The sequence below is a fragment of the Phasianus colchicus genome, chromosome 1 (genome assembly GCF_987193195.1).
Source record: "Phasianus colchicus chromosome 1, bPhaCol1.hap1.1, whole genome shotgun sequence".
In the NCBI taxonomy this organism is placed as follows: Eukaryota; Metazoa; Chordata; class Aves; order Galliformes; family Phasianidae; genus Phasianus; species Phasianus colchicus.
The window spans coordinates 138,744,474-138,762,436 of record NC_143436.1 but is presented as its reverse complement, the minus strand read 5'-3'; the positions used below and the strand labels follow the sequence as shown (position 1 = coordinate 138,762,436).

Genomic DNA, 17,963 nt, shown 5'->3' with positions numbered 1-17,963 from the left:
TGGAAACAGCAGATGTAAAAAGGAAGAAAGTATTTTCAGAATCTCATGCTATTTTTATGACACATTAAAATGACATTAAGGGGCATCAAGGTGAGATTTGGAGAACTTACTTAGAAACAGTCTAAGAAAAAGGTAAAAGTCAATGATTTAGAGAGAAAAATGTCAGTGCTGTGCCAATTTTTGTATTCTTTTGCTATGATTAAGGAATATCTAAAAATACTTACATGCCTGAAATACAAGTACTTCCCACCTCAGTTTTTTTTCATACATTTTCTCCAGGATTTCTGTTCATGACTGTCATCTTTTAGGAAAGGGTAGATGGGAAAGACCAAAATTTCCATTTGGGTATATTATAATCTTTATTAAATGCCATAAAAAATAATAAATAACACACATATCTTTGCCCATACAAATGAACCAGTTGTAATAACCATAGGCCTTTCTCTTTTTTAATGTAACTTTGGGAAGAATATCACTAATAACTTTTAACACTGTGCATGTGAATACTCTTATTAAATTCAGTGTGTTTTCAAGGCAACAATTGACCTTTTATAAAGGCTTGAAAAGGTGCAGAAGTCACACTGAATACATATACACACCTCTGCAGAATTTATGCCTGAGTGAAGAGGCAGATGGGAATCAGGAATTAAAAATCAGGGAGATATACATGGCTGCTAAGTGTGTCAAGGCAATCTGGAGATTCAGTGTGGGACTACTTGTATATAGCTTAAAATATGATCAATTCTTGCTGCTTTCTCCCTGATTCTGTCCTTCTTGGTCACTCAGTGCTGTAAGTAACTGAGGAGCATACACACAATTGAACTGGTTTTCTGAAGGATGTAACCTACAAAGAAAGGCTGTGAGTTGGGGCTGTTCAGCTTGGAGAAGAGAAACCCCCAGGGAAACCTTATTGTGGCCTTTCCATATTTAAAATGGGCCTAAGAAAGATAGAGGCCTGTTACATGGACATCTAGTGACAGGACAAGTGGTAACAGTTTTAAAACAGAATTTAAACTGATTTTGGATTGACGTGAGGAAAAAAAATTCTTCACTATGAGGGCAATGAGGCGCTGGCACAGCTGCCCAGAGAAGCTGTGGTGCCCCATCCCTGGAGGTGCTCAAGGCCAGGTTGGATGGGGCCCTGGGCAGCCTGAGCTGGTGGGGGGCAGCCCTGCCCACAGCAGGGGGTGGGACTGGGTGAGCTGTGAGGTCCCTTCCAACCCAAACCTATGATTCTATGATTTTTTTCTTTTCCTAAAAGGCTGCACAGGTTTTCCTCTTAGCCAATTCAGATCTTTAAAGCAGTTAAACGCCATGTAAACAAAACCAGGCTGCTTTGCATGATCCAATACCTTCAAGAGATGGTAGATCAGCAGCCCCACACTGGGCTGAACCTCCAGCCACATGGCCACTTATATGAGGGAATGTACATCTGCTCTTCTTCTGGGCCTGTGCCTCTTTTGCCTGATTACAAGGAAGCTAGCTGTCAGAATTCTAATAAACGAGCTATTCAGAAGAATGAAAAAGCACACAGCCATTAGGCCAAAGTGTATTTCAAGGGAAAAAATACATCCCATGAAGATTAACCTTATTGGTTGAAGAAAACTATCAAAACCCATCCCACTAGTTGGTTCTAAAATTGCTTTTAAATATATAAATGAGTTGACAGGTTGTGTTGTATTTTAAAGCATATATTTTCCACTTTCCTTTTTCCCCCAAGTACATAAAGCATTAAAACATCATAGATGACTATTTTCTCAGTGTAGTATCTCGATAAGCAAGGAAGTCTGATTGTTTCAATGCACAGGCTCAGAAGCAAAGGGGGAAAGGAGAGGCAGGAGATCTTGGTTGCATGGACAGCCTGTAGCACAGTCAGGTACCCCATCCACCAGCCACACTGAGGCTCTGCCCCATTTCTTGAGCCCAGATGGAGGCTAACGTCACATGCAGATCCATGGGCTGTCTGGAGAGTAGATGTAACTGAGTAACAGAGAGGGGTGTTGAATCTAACCCTCTGTGTCTGAACATCATGTTTGTTATCCTTGTTATCCAAGGAGGGTAAAGCAGCCAAGAAGTTTTTCTAAAACAGGAGGACTCTGTTTGGCAGGACATCTTTGCAGTGCATCTCACCAGGCAAGGAGCTTATCTTTAATGCAGAAGACTTATCTTGCTACCAAAATAGGATAAAGCTCAACAATACGGACATTGCCCGCACAGCATGCCTCAGGAGTCCAACACACATACCTCCATGCAGAGGGGTCCTGCTCTAGTGGAGTGACAGGAACCTGCTGGAAAGTCATTCAAAGAGGATCTCACACACACTAATCCTGCACCTGCTCCTCATAGGTCTGGTCTAAAAAAATCTTAGTGTGCAATGAGACGCGGGTGAAAACACAGTGTTTTTCAGGGAGGCTCCCTGCTTCTTCCAGGTTTTAAAGCAGCAGCCTTCTTTCCCAGATAGATCTTCATTTCTGAGTGTACTTGAGTAATTTTTTCCATAGAATTCAGTCTTTCTCAACGGTTGTCCCTTGAGATTAACAGGATAATCTCTTTCCGCAGTGTTCTAAGGTAATTATACTCATCCGTCCACAGCAGTCTCATTGTTGCAAATGCATTACTCTCTGGTAAGGAGCTAAAGTACATCTGTCCCGAAGACCACATACATCAGTGATGTAACAATATCAAGTTTGGCAGTTGTGGTCTGCTCACTCGTTTTAAAACAAAGATACGAGGCCTTGTGTTTTAAATATTTGTTCAGAACAGCTATGAGTCAAATCTGCATCTGTGGTCAAAAGCTAACTCTGTGTCAAGAGGTGTCTGCAAGTAAACTTCTAGAAAAAATGAGTGAAGAGGCAGTGGATTTTCTTATGGAAGATATTGCACCATGTTAATGGATGGAAAGAGCTGAGTAATTTATATTTCAGCAATATGTTTGCCTAACAACCTGCTAATTAATAAATCTTCCTTCTTTCTCTCTCAGCAATCTTTGAATACTTCCTAAAGATAAAATTGTACAGTGTGGTCTTATCACTGCTATTTTCTTTGCATTTTTTTGTCATCAGTATATTGGGCACCTAACAGATGGTAAGAGAGGAAGGCACCACTTGCAAAGAGCTTATAGTCCAAGTGGACTATGCAAGAGGACAATCTGAAGGGTTGCAAGGTGAGGGGAGAGCAGCAAGAATGGTGAAACTGGGCATTTCTTGCTAGCTGAACACACTTTTAAGAAAATAACTCTTGGTTCAGACATTACCTGCCATGTGACGAATGGTCTTCTTGCAGTATTCCTCTGCCATCGGCACAACTTTCATCATTTCTCTTCCCCATTGCACCAGGGGCTTCCCTTGTATTGCATACGCCACAAAGAGGGCTGTGCATAGGGAGCCTAGAAAGCCTGGAAATAATAGATAAATATAATTACTACCATGTGATCTGTACTTGTGCTGTTCTTGTCACGTCCCTAGTAAAATCATTAGTAGGATGCCTCTTGTCTGTTGAGTAGATTAACAAATGCACGTAACCTACCACCATCTGTTTACTGGCTGGCTCTTGGCATGTGGAGATTCTCAGCTAACACATGGTTCCCAGTGGTTTATGACATACTTTGTACAGAAGGGAGATTCTGTTGTCAGTGGTGTAACTTGATAGAAATTGAGGTAAGGCTTGAAAATAAACATCATCCACTAAAGAGGGTGGTGACACACTGGAACAGGTTGCCCAAGAAGGTTGTGGATGCTCCGTCCCTGGATGCATTCAAGGCAAGGCTGGATGTGGCTCTGGGCAGCCTGATCTAGTGCTTGGTGACCCTGCCCATGGCAGGAGGGGTTGAAAACTACATGATCTTTGAGATCCTTTTCAGCCCAGACCATTCTTTGATTCTATGATTATGATGATTTGATACTGAAGATCTAATTGAAGTCACATGGAATAAGGGTGTTGCACAAAAGTATTCACTTAAAAGCTATGTCACTTTGCATATGGAGTCATTCAGCTCAGTGCATCTCACACTATTTCTGGCTTATTTTACTCTAGGTGGACAAGTCCATTTTATATAGTTAGATCCATTATTTTCTTTTTTTCAGTTGTCTGAGTAAGACGTTGTCCACATGCCCTTGTAAGTACAGGCATCCCCTTTGGATATATTTGAAGAGAACTTTCTATTAATGGGCACTTAAATCTTCTATGATGTCAGAAACAAGACAAGCTTGTTTCTCATATTTGCTTATGATCTTGGCATTTTGTCAAATGCAACAAAACCAATCCAGGGCAAAATAAGGTTAACAAAACAACTCTATCATTTAGACAAGCATTGGGTGAGCAGAGTATTGTTGTGTGTGCTTCACCGAGTGCATGGTTCAGAAAGCATTTTCTCATGCACAGAGGTAATCGTGTGTTCTTCTGAAGGCAAACATAAATTATTTTAGGAGGTTACAGCTCCAGAGCAGATGGTTACTACTTCTGTTTATGATAAAACCTTCAATACCAGGTCAGGCCAAAGTCACATTTAATAGATGTTTTCAGAATCTGAAACAAAACAAAACAAAACAGGCAGAGACAGCAAAAATGGTCTCACTTGGACAGACAGCAGCTATCCAAGCTGCCACAAAGATCCTTAAAAGTGTCGCACTCAGCATGAGGTGGCTGCAGACAGCAAAGCCAGGACCAAGATGGGGAGTCAGTCCTGTATCTGTCCTGACTGACATCTCAGTTGGGTTTTTCCAGTCTCTGACTTAAGAGATTCACAGCTCAACCTTCTGTGGTACTTTTTAGGATGTTGGTGATGTTTGCCATGCCCTTTCCACCCCTCTTCTCACTGCCCTCCACTCTGCCACTTGTCTCCTTTCCAGCAGAAAAATCCTTCTGGACTTAATTTCTCCTCGTGCAGAAGGCATTTGATACTCCTTGCTGCCATTTCCTGGCTCAAGTTAAGTCCTTTTTTGAAGTGGGGATACCCAGACCTACAAGCAGACTTGTTCTTAATGAGCCATAGATGTTGCGTGTTGCCTCAAAAATATGCTCTACTTTGCTTTCAATATTTTTCCTTTAATTGTATGCCATCATGATGGCTTTTCTGACTGCTTCAGAGCACTGAGCATGTTGAACTCGTCACTCTTCATTATAATTTTATTTATTGCTCCTTAAAGCGGACTGAATGAATACATGCTTAAGCAGCGTGAAACTATCAGATTGACAGTCTTGGATGTGCAGAGCAACATTAAATCTAATTATTTATATTTTGTTTAGATAATAATTCAGATTGTGTCCTAAATGTATGGAATTAGAATTTTTTTTGCTTTCTACCCTTACCTGCAGTGATCGGATGTGACAAGACCTGTCAACAGAAAAATGTTGTTATCCTCTGAACCATAAGCTCACCCCGTAACAGTGAGTCATCTAGATGTACACAAATCCTGTGATTTGATTAGGGCAAGTGGCATGAGTATGCTTTGGATGAGAAAGGGTGTGTTTAGTTATTGGGATTTTAGGAAGGAGCACCCTTATGCTTGAGACTGATGTTTGTATAATATACAAGCCCATATATAAGCTTGTTGTACATATACATACACTGCCTGAGCAAAATTCAAACCTAGGCCTTGGAGTCTGCAAACCAAAAGCTGCTTAACCAAGTGGTTTCGCAGGAGCTGTGTTAGTTCTCTCAGAAGTAAAAAACAGCTGTGGGCACTTCATAGAAAAAGTGCATCTGCAGATATTACCTGTAGGGTGGTTGTGAGTCATTCGTCCACACTCAATGCTCACTTCAATAAGTGACTCCAGCCTCTCTGGCTTCCAGTAACGCATCCCTAAGCACATTGCTTTTGTAGATGCTCCAAAACCAGAACCTAAAGTAAAATAACAATGCTAAGCATTTAAAAAGAGATTGTTGATGCATAAATACATTGATTCAATCAGAAACAAGTGCATTCTGTTAATTCAGCACCTTTGTAGGAGCTCTCCAGGAAGCAAGAAAACAGCATGCAAGCAAAGTTACGTATTTTGAAAGGAACAAGTTTGAATGTTTTGAAAGTTTCATGCATGCAATTTTGCCAATTCATTCTTATACTAGTAGATTCCAGTATATTCTACCAGTATATTCCAGTATTCTTGAGTGCTACAAAGAGCATAGCAGGTATCATAGAGCAGCATGCTCTCCTGTTACCAGCGTTTGATTCCAACTCTCATGTCACTTTCACTGATCCTTGGCTGACACCTCTCTTTTCTTGCTCCAGATGCCAGCAGTGGAAACAGCACTCTGCCAAACAGGTACACTTTTACTATGCCCTTATTTTAGCAGTTATCATGCTGAGAGTACATTACTAAAACTCTTTATGTGACTGTCACAGCTAATCTTACAGTTTTATTATGTGGTTCCTTCTGGAGAGCCCCACAGGTAGCTCACAAAATAGCTTCTATTTCTTGATAAAATAACGTGTCACAAAAACAGAGTACAGAGCCAAATCCTTAAAAGTTAGAATTCAGAACTGAGGTTTCCTGTGCAAATTGATGTCAGTGCTTTTTGCACATTCTCATCATGATGCTGCCTGAATTTACTGAGCTTTTTGTTGGGAATTTCTGCCTCATGCAGTGCAGAGATTATGTGTTGATAATCCGGTCTTTCTTTTAATCCTCAGTACTGAGTATATGATTCCAGGTGTTCATCTTTTAAACAGTTTACTGAATGCAGAGCTAAATTTACTGATTATTTTCTCTCCAGTACTTATCACAGCAGTATCAGGATCCCACTGAAGTTTTAATGAGCTTATCTTCACAAGATACCAGTGAGGTGATTATCTCCTCTTCACAGCTGGTGAGCCAGTGCCCAAAAAAGCATTTTCTCATTGCAGGCACTCATTTCAAGATGGATAAGGTTCAATTTTTCAAAGTACTTAGGATGTTTTCAGCACTGTCTTCACTCACTCACACTTCCCAGAACCTTGGGTATTGCTGAGAGCAATTAGAGTTTCCCTACTTGGCCCCTGGTAGATAAGGGGAAATATTTATGCCACCTAATTTTAGCACGTGTGGGATCTGCATTAGAAGCACATTCTTCTTCTCTTTCCCAGACAGGCAGCAAGGAAAAACATTGTCTCTGTTAGCAAGTATAATGGCACAAGAGGAGCAATCCATAGGACACAGTGAAACAGCAGGTGCCAAGGAGCCAAGGCCAGTGCTAGAGAACCGCTTTCCTTTCATTCTCAACCCAAATGACTGCTGCTTGTGTGCTCTAAGATCACGAGCGTAATCAAAGTGTGAATGATAGTAGAGGGAGCATAAAATTAGCTGCCCAATCCAAACTAAAACATTAACTCAAGACACCTGTTGGCATCTCCAGATGTAACACAGACCAACTAGGATCTGAATTATTCTCTAGAAGGGATTTCCCAGGCAGCAACTCACCTGGGTGGGCACCCAGGTGAAGTAATCTGACAAGGTTAGATCCACACTGACATTGGGCAATAGAGAGTAAGAATAACAATTATGACAAAAATGACAATAAGAAAGAGTAAAACTATACGCTATAACAGCATAGTCCCTTTGTACTAACTAAACTGCTGACAATTTTGTTCCCTGGTTCAGGAGTCAGCTGCTGCTTCATTACTCTGCTTGGAGCCCTTGAAGGATTTTCTCTGAGTGAATTTGCCAAGCTATTTTTTTGAATGCATAGGAATGTTATCACCTGCACATTCCCATTAAAAAGAGTTGTGCAACTTAATTAGTTGCTACATTTAAGTTCTCCCTTTTACATGGTTGGAATTCATGACTGGTTGATTTCATCTGAAATGCCTAGTTCCGTTCTGGAGGAGACAGTGAGTTTTCTCAACCCATATTAATGTTCTCCATCCTTTTTATAATTTTACTGATCTACCTCAGACATTAGTAGCTACAAAAGCTGTTGAATGCATTGGAAATCCAAACAGACTTCATGTATCAGACATCTTCAGACATCTCCTTTGAGCTCTGGTTTCTTGACTATTTCATGGGCTTTCTAACAGATTTATGAAAAGTAACTTTTCTCTACAATTCTCTCTGCAGGAGCTTACTATATCATCTTCATTCATGCAGTGCATTATTCTTTGTTAATATGGAAGACCTTAGTGGGTTTTTCCTCACTCTACATATGTAGAATAATGAAGATCAGATTAATGGCTACTAAGCTCTGAAGAGGACGCATCCTTTGTGACTATGGTTTGTTCTTCATGAAAACTCAGAACTCAACTCCTTTTCCTTTATGCCCATCTGCAGCTTATCCTTCTCTTCATTTTTGTTCCCCAACTTTCTGCATTTATCTTGAACTTTTTCCTCATCAGTCCTTATCAATGCCATAATGTGGATATAAGCTCTTACAACAGAAACTGTTGGACAGACTAGAGCAGTTCTCTTGATGGCCATAGGAATTCCATCAGCCTTTAACATAATTTGAGTACCTCTTCAGTGAGCATGCCAATGAATGTGGCAGTAGGTGGGAAAGAGACACATAGGGCAGTTTGATGTAAGAGGTTGATGTGCTGACTATACACATGCAAAGCTGAGCAGAAGACATTTACATGAGCAGTTTGAAATTATCTAAGCTCCAGTTTGACTGTTACATGAAGGCTAGCACATGAACTTTGAAAGAAGTGGGATGACATAAGAAGACCACCAGAAAAGAGCATTTTGGTACCAGATCATTCAAGATATCACCTGATATTGAGCAACATACATTTTTCTTGCCTCAAGTGGAAGTTTGTGGAAATTCAAAGTTAAAGTAAATAATCTATGAGATGTTCAGAGTGGTATTTGTGGGACCAGATGGAGACAGTGCATTATAGATGCTGGATCTGAAGGATTTCATTTTAGACAATTCTAGCATCCCAAGAGCAAATCTTCAGCCATGGAAAGCTGGGGAGGAAGAAGGCTGAAAAGCAGAACAGCAGCAGCCTGGTGAACAGCTGTGTCCTGCTGCTGGAGGTGTCAAGAGCTGCTCAGAGCCAGCAGCATTTCCTTCTGTTATTTTGTCTGAGTTTTACGCACTGTCTGTCAGAAAGCACAGGACGACCACCAAAGGGGCACTGTCTCAGATCTGCCCAGCGTATGGGCAGTGGGCAGAGTAAAGCAGAGGGGAGCCTTCCTGACCCAGCGGTATGGTAGTGACAGGGGCTCGGTGAGACCCTTTTTGTGTCAAATAAAATTGCCTGCAGAGATCCAGAAATAGCTGTAGGATAGTGCCACCGTGTTTTTGTCAGTGTTGCATCAACATACAATGCTGTTGAGCAGTGTCTGTACATACCACAGCAGGACTATGTCACACTGACACGGTGCAACACCTTTATGGGCAGCCACGTCTGCTGCAGTCATTCATGATCAGTGTCACTGCTCAGGTCTACGAGTGTACACAGCTGCATGTGTGCTAATTAGCTGGAAGTAGAAATTCTATTAGTAGAAATTCTATTCATCATAAAATGAAATGACTGCAATGAGAAAGTAAGGGTCTTGGGAAGGGAAACGGTGCTGGGAATATTTGGGATTATCAGTTAAACAGTTCCTGACATTGCATCCTCCTGAAGAAAAGTTACATATGACTGAAAAGATTTGCATCTACAAACATTTAAATGATTAAAAAAAAAAAAAAAAAAAAAAAAGCAGAAAATATTTCTTAAAATAACCATTAAACTCAAGGACAAAGACCTGGACCCAGAGGCACGGAGCCAAGGACAAAGTCTCTTTAAATAGATGTTAAATGGGGAAGGGTGCATTTACGAGAGGACACAGTGCCCTAGAGCAGGAATTCCTGGCAGACCTCTTGCCATCCCCAGGCAAGCCTGGGAATATTTCAGGGGTAGTAACTTTTGATGTCAAGGAGAAAAACAAAGCAATTTCCCTGTAGCCCCAGATCTTGAAGGCAGGTGTTATCCAAGCCAGTGTCTATGAATGTAAAGTAGTACGTTACCCTTTTCATTGAATGGAGTGTGCCATGCCAGAAGGTAATTATCTGGCTTCAGTTCCCGGCAGCCCTCGATGGTTGCAGGGTCTGGCCGCCTCCCTGAGAGCTTGTCCACAGCATCCACGTAGCGCTTCACTAGCTCCCGGTACAGGTCCTCCAAACACCAGTAATCTGCTCAGAACAGGAGCGAAGGCTGTCACGTGAATGCAGAATAACGAGAGAGCACTGACAACAAACACAGAAGGCTAGTGGTGCAGTTAATATATGTTCCTATTTCTGTTTCCATTACATGGAGGCACAGTGCCGGTGCTACTATGAACAATTTTGCAAACCACGAGAGAAGGCTGGAGAGAAAACACTCCTGTCTCTCTGTTCTTAACTTTTCCCACCTTACTTTTCACTTTTAATCCCTAGAATAGAACAGACTTCAGGGGGGCTTTCTCTTGCCTTGGGTGAGCCTGGTGCTGCCCAGACCTTGCTGCGTGCACCCGCTGCCTTGGTGCCAGCTGCACCCAGCTTGGCCCACCTCCATGCTCATCTGCAGCCTTAAAGTCTTGCCCAAGGAATCTCTGCTGTGCTGAACCTACGGTGTTTCTACAGTCTAACTGCTGTTTTGCGCTGCTGATGCCCTGCTTTCTGCTGAGAAAGAGCCTTCACTGAATCCTACAAGTTCATAGCCAGCAGGATCAGAGGAGGCTGCCAACCAGCTGTTAGTTTTCTGTGTACTCAATGAGCGCTCTGACGTGGTTTGACTACGGATCAAACAATCCCCCAAATCAAACTGCTCTGTCCCTGGAGGTGTTCAAGGCCAGATTGGATGGGGCTCTGGGCAGCCTGGTCTAGTATTAAATGTGGAGGTTCGTGGCCTTGCTGTGGCGGGGGGGTTGGAGATTCATGATCCTTGAGGTTCCTTCCAACCCAGGCCATTCTGTGATTCTGTGAAACGACACCAAGGGAAGTTCTAAAAATGTCTTCATTTCATCAGATATTGGTGATTTCTTGAAATCTACAGAAGCATTTAAATTTGGGAATAAATTTTCAACCCCATCAGCCACAGATTCTCTGAAGTGACATTTTTGCAAGCAGACAAATAAAAAAGATGCAGAGTAAAATGAAATTTCCCTTCCTTTTATAAGAAAAAAGCCCTATCAATTACACTGGCCATCTCACATACAGTCCTGGAGGAGCAGGATGCTTTCAAACTGCCAACTATTTCCAGATTTAGGAATCAGATAACAGTTTATGAGGACATGAGCCAAGAGCAGGATTTACCGCCCAACACCTCCTGCAGGAGCCCTATCAGCAGAGCCAGGGTCCTGAGCCCACCATGGGGCCTAAATGTGGGGCCTCAGCCAGCAGGCCGATGGGACGGGCTCTTTCTTTAAGTGGGAACACTCCATAGCTTTAAACAAAAAGGGGAGATTTAAGTTAGATTTTGGGAGAGAATGCTTTATTCAGAGAGCAGCAAAGCGCTGGCACAGCTGCCCAGAAAAGCTGTGGGTGCCCCATCCCCGGAGGCGTTCAAGGCCAGGTTGGATGGGGCCTTTTGCCCCCACAGGGGGAGAGCCCAGCCAGCCCAGCAGACTGCTGCATCCTCTCTGCAAGGAGAAGATGTCTGCAGGAGGAGCAGCCCTGCCTCCCTTTTGGGAAGCAGAGGAAAGGATTTGACTTCCCCCATTTATGAATGTTGCCCTAAAATGAATATTCCCTTCTCCTGCTTTCTGTTTTCTCACCAGCCCACACCAGCATCTTTTTTAAAGCCCATCTGATCAGGACAAAGAAATAAGAGCATGAGGTAAGCATAGGTAAAAATTAGTGAGATGTTTCTTTCTTCAGAGAGGGCAGTGCTCCTGCTGCATGCAAGATTTATTACTATACTCATAGTCCAACCTGCTTGAATGTTCAGAAGTTATGGTTTTGGACAGTTCAACGAGCAGGAAACATATGATATGTATTTAATCATAGCCTATATTCAGAAATATGTTAGTCATCTTTGTTCTTGATAGGCTGACATCTTGCCCTTATCTTTAGTGTATTAGCTACCCCGTAAACCATTGGCCTGCTAACAGCCAGGCATGAAGTGTCCGCCACACTCTTCAACTGATCTCTGCACGCTAAATTTAGAGCACATTAGAAGCAAGCAGAGATAAAGCAACGAAGCAGATGCATGTTCATTGACTATAACAATACTCAGCTTCACTGTTGGGTTCTGCTGCTATTAATTATCCAGTGCTACACGTGTTAAGGGAAATCAGTTTTAAAAATTTGTTTCATTTGGAGGAGACAAAATGTTGCTAAAAGGCAGCTGTCTTCTGAAGAATTTCTGGTGACAACCCAGATGGTCTCAGAAAGCCTTAGTTCAGTGGATAGGGTGTTGATAAAAATATCACTTAGTACTGACAAACAGTACTACCTTATAAAAAAAAAAAAGGTTTTCTCTCAAACTGCTGTGCTTTTTGAAGATGTATTAATAAGTTTCACCACTGTGATATACTTTATTATCATCATATTTTAGAATATTGTTTGGATTAAATGTACGGAGCTCTCTCTACAAAACAGCTTGCTCCTATGCTGCCATTGCATTTTAGCCAGGACAAGATATCAAGGGTACTCCACCCCTGCCTGGAGCACGAAGCACAAACATGTTAGAAATGCACTCATGAAAGCTCTGATCTTTTATGGAAGAATTTCAGACAGGTTTCTTTCTAGTGGCTGTACCAATCTCTGGTTTATATAGCATACAGATCATTTACTTAACAGTTGTTTTGTTGCTCTTGACTTGCAGCATTTCAAATCGTTAAGCTTTAGCCAGCTTTATAAAATGAGGGGAAGCACAGAAGGAGCCCCTCCACGCATGAGAAATCGCAGCTCCTCAGCTGGAGCAGTGACCACAGGACCATGCTCGTGGAAGAGATGAACTAAAGCACATCATCATTCACATCAACAGCATTTCTGACACACTTTTTCCTAACTTGGGCTTATTTTAAGAAAAAGCAGCAACTCTACAGCATTTTTTCTTTCCAGACTGCAGTTCCAAGTCCATCTTACCTACCTGTGATGACAGCCTCTGCTGTAGCCATGTGCATGAGCGTGTTGTCACTTACTGGCCATTTGTCTGGGGAGAGCACCAGGTTCTCCAGCCCTCCAATTTCCTTCAGCTCCTGTTGGATTTTTGCACCTAAAGCATTGTCCTGTCGGGAGAAATTTCTGTAACCAAGAGCATCCCCTACCCCGGCCAGTACAAGCGCAGCCTTAAATTTATCCATCCTCGAAACACTTCTGGCTCTCCCAGCCACTGGATCTGGATCTTCCTTTGTTCCTTTGCCTTCAGCTCAGCTCCTCTGACACTTTATATCAGCCATTGTGTCACCCCACGAGTGCTCTCTATAAGGCAAGAGCTTCCTTTTCTGGCTCTGCAGATGCCATCCCCTGACTGGGACCCAATGGAGAGGAAATATTTCATAAGCTGGGGACTTTGCAGAGGCTTTGTTCAATGGAACTGCAGGAGCGTGTCCACAAAGCGAAGTGCAAAAACATCGTTTCTGCCACACAGCACAAAGCAAGCCAGGAAATAGTGAGCCCTACCCGGTGCAAGTAACTCTACACCCAGAAAAACAGATGGCTTCACAAGGGTGTTTATTTATTTAATAACTTGCAAATTAATACATTTTCCTGCACTTTTCTGATAGGCTGCAGTCAGTCTCGCTTTCAGGGACTGACCGAGAAGCTGAAAGCCTGCAATAAAAGAGGTGCCCATTAACCAGGAATCACAAGAATAATGGCTTAAGGTGACAAGAACGCCCACCTGAAGTAAAATGCACATTTCTAATTATGCTGCATAGCAATATTTTGTCAGCAACTTTCTTGCTGTTCCACCAGGAGTGTTTAGTTAATTCACTGCACCCCTGGACAAGCACTGAGCAAAATGTTAGCTTCAGTCCCAAGTGCTGCTGCCTGGCAAAGAAGGACTTTTTCCTAAGGCAGAGTTTACATGCAGTCCACATTCGCACTCGTAAAGGAAACTATTTTGAAAGATGTATTTAAATGGCATCCTGCGAATCTCAGAAAGTTCATATATGAAGAAATCACACTTCATAAGAACTGAGTTTTCTTAACACCATTCTTCCAAAGTTGATGCTTGGAAAATTAAGCACTTCATTCTGTTGTTGCAGTTTTCTCTGTGCTGCTGCCAGGCAGCATAAGAAAGGGCTCTGCAGTTTTGCAGCCTTCTAAACATAGATTGCCCACAAATCCATCTATGTAGATTCAGCATCTTCCTTCAAGGATCTATGGAGACCAACCTAAATTGTGGTTCCAAGGCACTGTTCATGTGACCTAAAGAATCACAGATTACTAGCACTTTATGGATTGAAATATAAGCCGACATGCAGAAAGCTTTGACTTGAATACAATTGGCTTTACTGCAGTTTTGATAGAGGATATCTGGGGAAAGAGCTTTGTTTTCCTTTGATCTTTTATGGGAAGCAATCCTGATTGCTATTCAGATGGAAAAGGGCAGCGGTGCAGAGGATGCATCCTGCTACCTGCCAGAATGATAAGCAGTTGATCACAGACAAGATATTTGACATGAGTACGAATACTACTGTACTTCACACAAGAAACCTTAACATATCTTCCAAGCACTTGGATGGAAGATAAGCTTTGCCATCCTCGCTCTACATCCTAGGAAATAAGCAAAACTGGAGGAAGCAGCAACTTGTGTTTTAAAGACTAGGACACAGGTAACAGAAGTGCTGAACTTTAAGGACACTACGAGTGTGTTTCTTTGGTAGGAAAGAACAATTCTGAATTGAAAAAGCACAGAGCAAAGGGCAGTTATGCCTTATGTCCCAGAGGCACTGCATAGGGCTGAGGGCTATGAGCTGTGCAACATGGCTGGGCAGCCAGCTCCAGAGATGGCCAGGCACAGGCAACTGTTTGGATGTATTGCTAAGGGACATGATTTAGCGGAGAATTGTTAGAGTTAGGGTAGTATTGTTAGGCTGTGGTTGGATTTGATCCTGAAGGTCTTTTCCAACCTGAGCAATTGATTCTATGATTCTATAGTGGTTTGAAAGGGAGCACTCAAATAGAAAATTCAGGCAAACACGTCTTACAAAAAAACATTGGAGGCATAGTAGCTTCCAGTCTGACATCTCAGTTACAGGTCCCTGTAGCCTGCTGCAGCACGCCTTTGGCACTCCCACAGAATATTGTCATTTTAAAGCACATGGAAAGACTTGCAAACCACCTGCTGGGGCACTGCAGAGGGCTAGGAGGGACCTTATCAGATGAAAGGTTCCTTTCTGGAAATGGGCAAAGCTATTCTAAGTTTTCCATCTATCTCGTCCTCTTAAAAGTGGCCGGCAGTCGTACTGCCCTTTCGCCTCCCATGGACTTTACACTGCTGCATGCACACTCGACTGCTCGTAACATAGCCCAAATTAGGAACAAAGCCCTTAGCTAATGGAAATAAGGCTAGATTGAAAACACAGCAAAGAACCGAGCTTTCATTTAATTTGTAAACTGCACGTAATGTCCTTTAAATGTGCTACTTTCACTCAACAGAGCATGAGCTGAGACGGCTGCTACCAACAACCCCTCTGCCTTTTGAGTAAAAGAAGACTACGCCATAGGTGCCTGACCTATGAGTCTGCCAGTCAATACGCTCAGTAGGAAATACCCTGGATTCAAATTTCACCTATTTCAAGGATACAGAGCTGTACCCCAGAGAAGTACAGTTGATACCAGACAGGGCTTCTCAACAGTTCTGTTTTCTGCTCTAGCTCCTGCTTAGACTTGAACCTATTCACTAACCCTGGCAGATGTATCAGAGATGTAATGTTGTGACTACCAAAGGGATGGGTTCACTCTAGCGTAGGGATCACATCTTTAAGAACAGTACTAGTTATAAAAGACACTGAGACCAGGAAAAAAACAGCCTTTACTTGTTTAATTACTTGGGGGGTGCATCATTTTTATGCTGCTTCACACCACTGCCCTGAGAGAAAAATGTTCCTTTAATGCTGCAGCATAGACTTGATTCTTCTCTACTGTCTTGACATAAAGTCTACAACATCACATGAAGCCAATAGGGTTTGTCTAATAACAAATGGCAGAGCACAGAGCATCTCACTGCTTCTAAGAGGCACAAGAGAAAACACCATGGATGTCAAGCAGCTATACAAGCCAATAAGAGGAAGCATCCCAATCACTTAATAAAAATGTGAATGTCCTTAAGCTTCCTCAGGTATTTTCTCATTAAGAGGTGAACACTGTACCCACTGATCTGGAATTAGGCATCTTGTGTATGTGAGTGTAGAAGTGGCTGCAGTCGCAAATTCTATGAACGGCTCATAACAAAAAAACTGAGCATCACAGGTGTCCATCTCACCTTATTCTACCCAGCACACTCTTTACACTCTTTACAATGCAAATGTCGGAAAGCATGCTTTGGTGAATACTTCATAAAAAAAAAATAATGAGGTCTCATTATTGCAAAACATGACCTTTTTCACTTTCAGAAGGGCTGTGCCTCTTGATGAGCCAGGTGCTGGGTTGGTGGAAGCTGAGGGAGGCTACAGGTTGGAAAAGGTATCATGCCATGACTCATCAGCAGTTTTGCTATTACAGGAGAACACTTGTGGCATCACAGAAGCTGGAGAGAGATGCCATCGGGAAAGCAGACAGGACACCTGTCTTGCTCCAAACTTTCAGAAGAGAATTAGGGACAGTTAAATATGTACCTCTGAACGTCTCTGCACAGACTGGTCTGCAGAGCTCAGAACCTAGGACTGAGCAAGGCTTCCCCTCCAGTTACATCTCGTTGTTAGTACAAACTGAGGATGCAAATGGGAGAGTTCAGTTGCTATTGGGTAGGCGTAGTGGATCCAGCACTGCAGCTAAACACAGCAAGCTGCTTAAAAGCTTAAAGGTGGCACAGATGAACAAAGCAGGCAGACATTTGTTTCCAGTGTAACTGCTAAAAAAAGTCGAGTTATACCCTTGCCCTGTTCTTCCCAATGAAATAAAAATGCAGGAATCCAATAGACTAACTGAAACAAACCAAAATCCCACTAGTCCTTGCAAGGCTTCCAAAGCAGAAAGCTGACAAAACCATACAGAGATCCCACGTGATCGATTTCAATCCCTTATGTTCCAAGTCCCTTTATTCCATTGCCACAAAATTCACACACGTACAACTTATTTGGCAGCAAAGCTCCCAGGTGCATTGCACAAATGGATGCCTGCGGGTGTGTTCTTCTTGGAATGACACACTTGATAAATTACATTTAAATTTAGAATTGGCAAGTACAAATCCTATGGCTCTGTTTCAAATGCTTTAGGATGTAAAACCAAACAACTTGGCAACAACTTTAACAAATACAAACAGCTTATCTAGGAACTAATATGGTATGCAGGGAACAACTTAAAGATTTCTGTACCACTTATAATTATAAATTGATCAGCCTATGCGTTACCAGTATATGAGCTAAGCCAGAGAGCACTGTGAAGTGTAAGAGTGAACAGCAGCAAATATTAGAATTCAAAAGGAAGTCATCATCCAAAAGCAGTTTATTTGCATTTACTTTTATGATTGTTCGAGCTTGAACAATCCATGTTTATTCCATATTTATAGGAAGGTAAAGTGCACAGATGGTTTCAAGTGGGTACAAGACTGGGAAGAGCAAAAGAAAAATAAAAATCCTGCTACACTTTTACCCAGTCCTCTTCTATTGCAAGGCTTAAGAGTGGCAAACAATAGTGTCTGTATGGAAATGGAACACTGTGCTAAGCATCTTCTTCCTTGGATTATTAAGTCAAAAAGCCTCAAGCCACATGCATTTGTTACGCTCTACTTATCCTGAAACGTAAAAGGGTCATCAGGTTGATTTGAGGGAGTTCTCAGCATATACAAATGTTTCACAAGCTCTAATGCTATGAAACTATTTGATTACATCATACACCAATAGATGAAATTATTTCTGCTGTTACATTACACCTGTACAGTCTAAGTGACATAGTGTGAACTGCAAGCACTCCA

At 42.1% G+C, this 17,963-nt stretch overlaps 1 protein-coding gene across 1 annotated transcript in view; it reads right to left on the bottom strand.

Moving 5' to 3' along the window:
• ADPRHL1 (ADP-ribosylhydrolase like 1) overlaps positions 1–13,870 on the bottom strand; it is a 31,283-nt gene extending 17,413 nt beyond the window's left edge. The window contains exons 1-4 of the mRNA XM_031613790.2: positions 12,972–13,870; positions 9,926–10,090; positions 5,715–5,840; positions 3,254–3,394 (exon numbers count right to left, since the gene is read on the bottom strand). Of these exons, the coding sequence (XP_031469650.2) occupies positions 3,254–3,394; positions 5,715–5,840; positions 9,926–10,090; positions 12,972–13,185 (646 nt within the window). The 5' untranslated portion in view covers positions 13,186–13,870. The remainder of the gene's footprint in view (positions 1–3,253; positions 3,395–5,714; positions 5,841–9,925; positions 10,091–12,971) is intronic.
• Between the last annotated feature and the right edge of the window lie 4,093 nt (positions 13,871–17,963).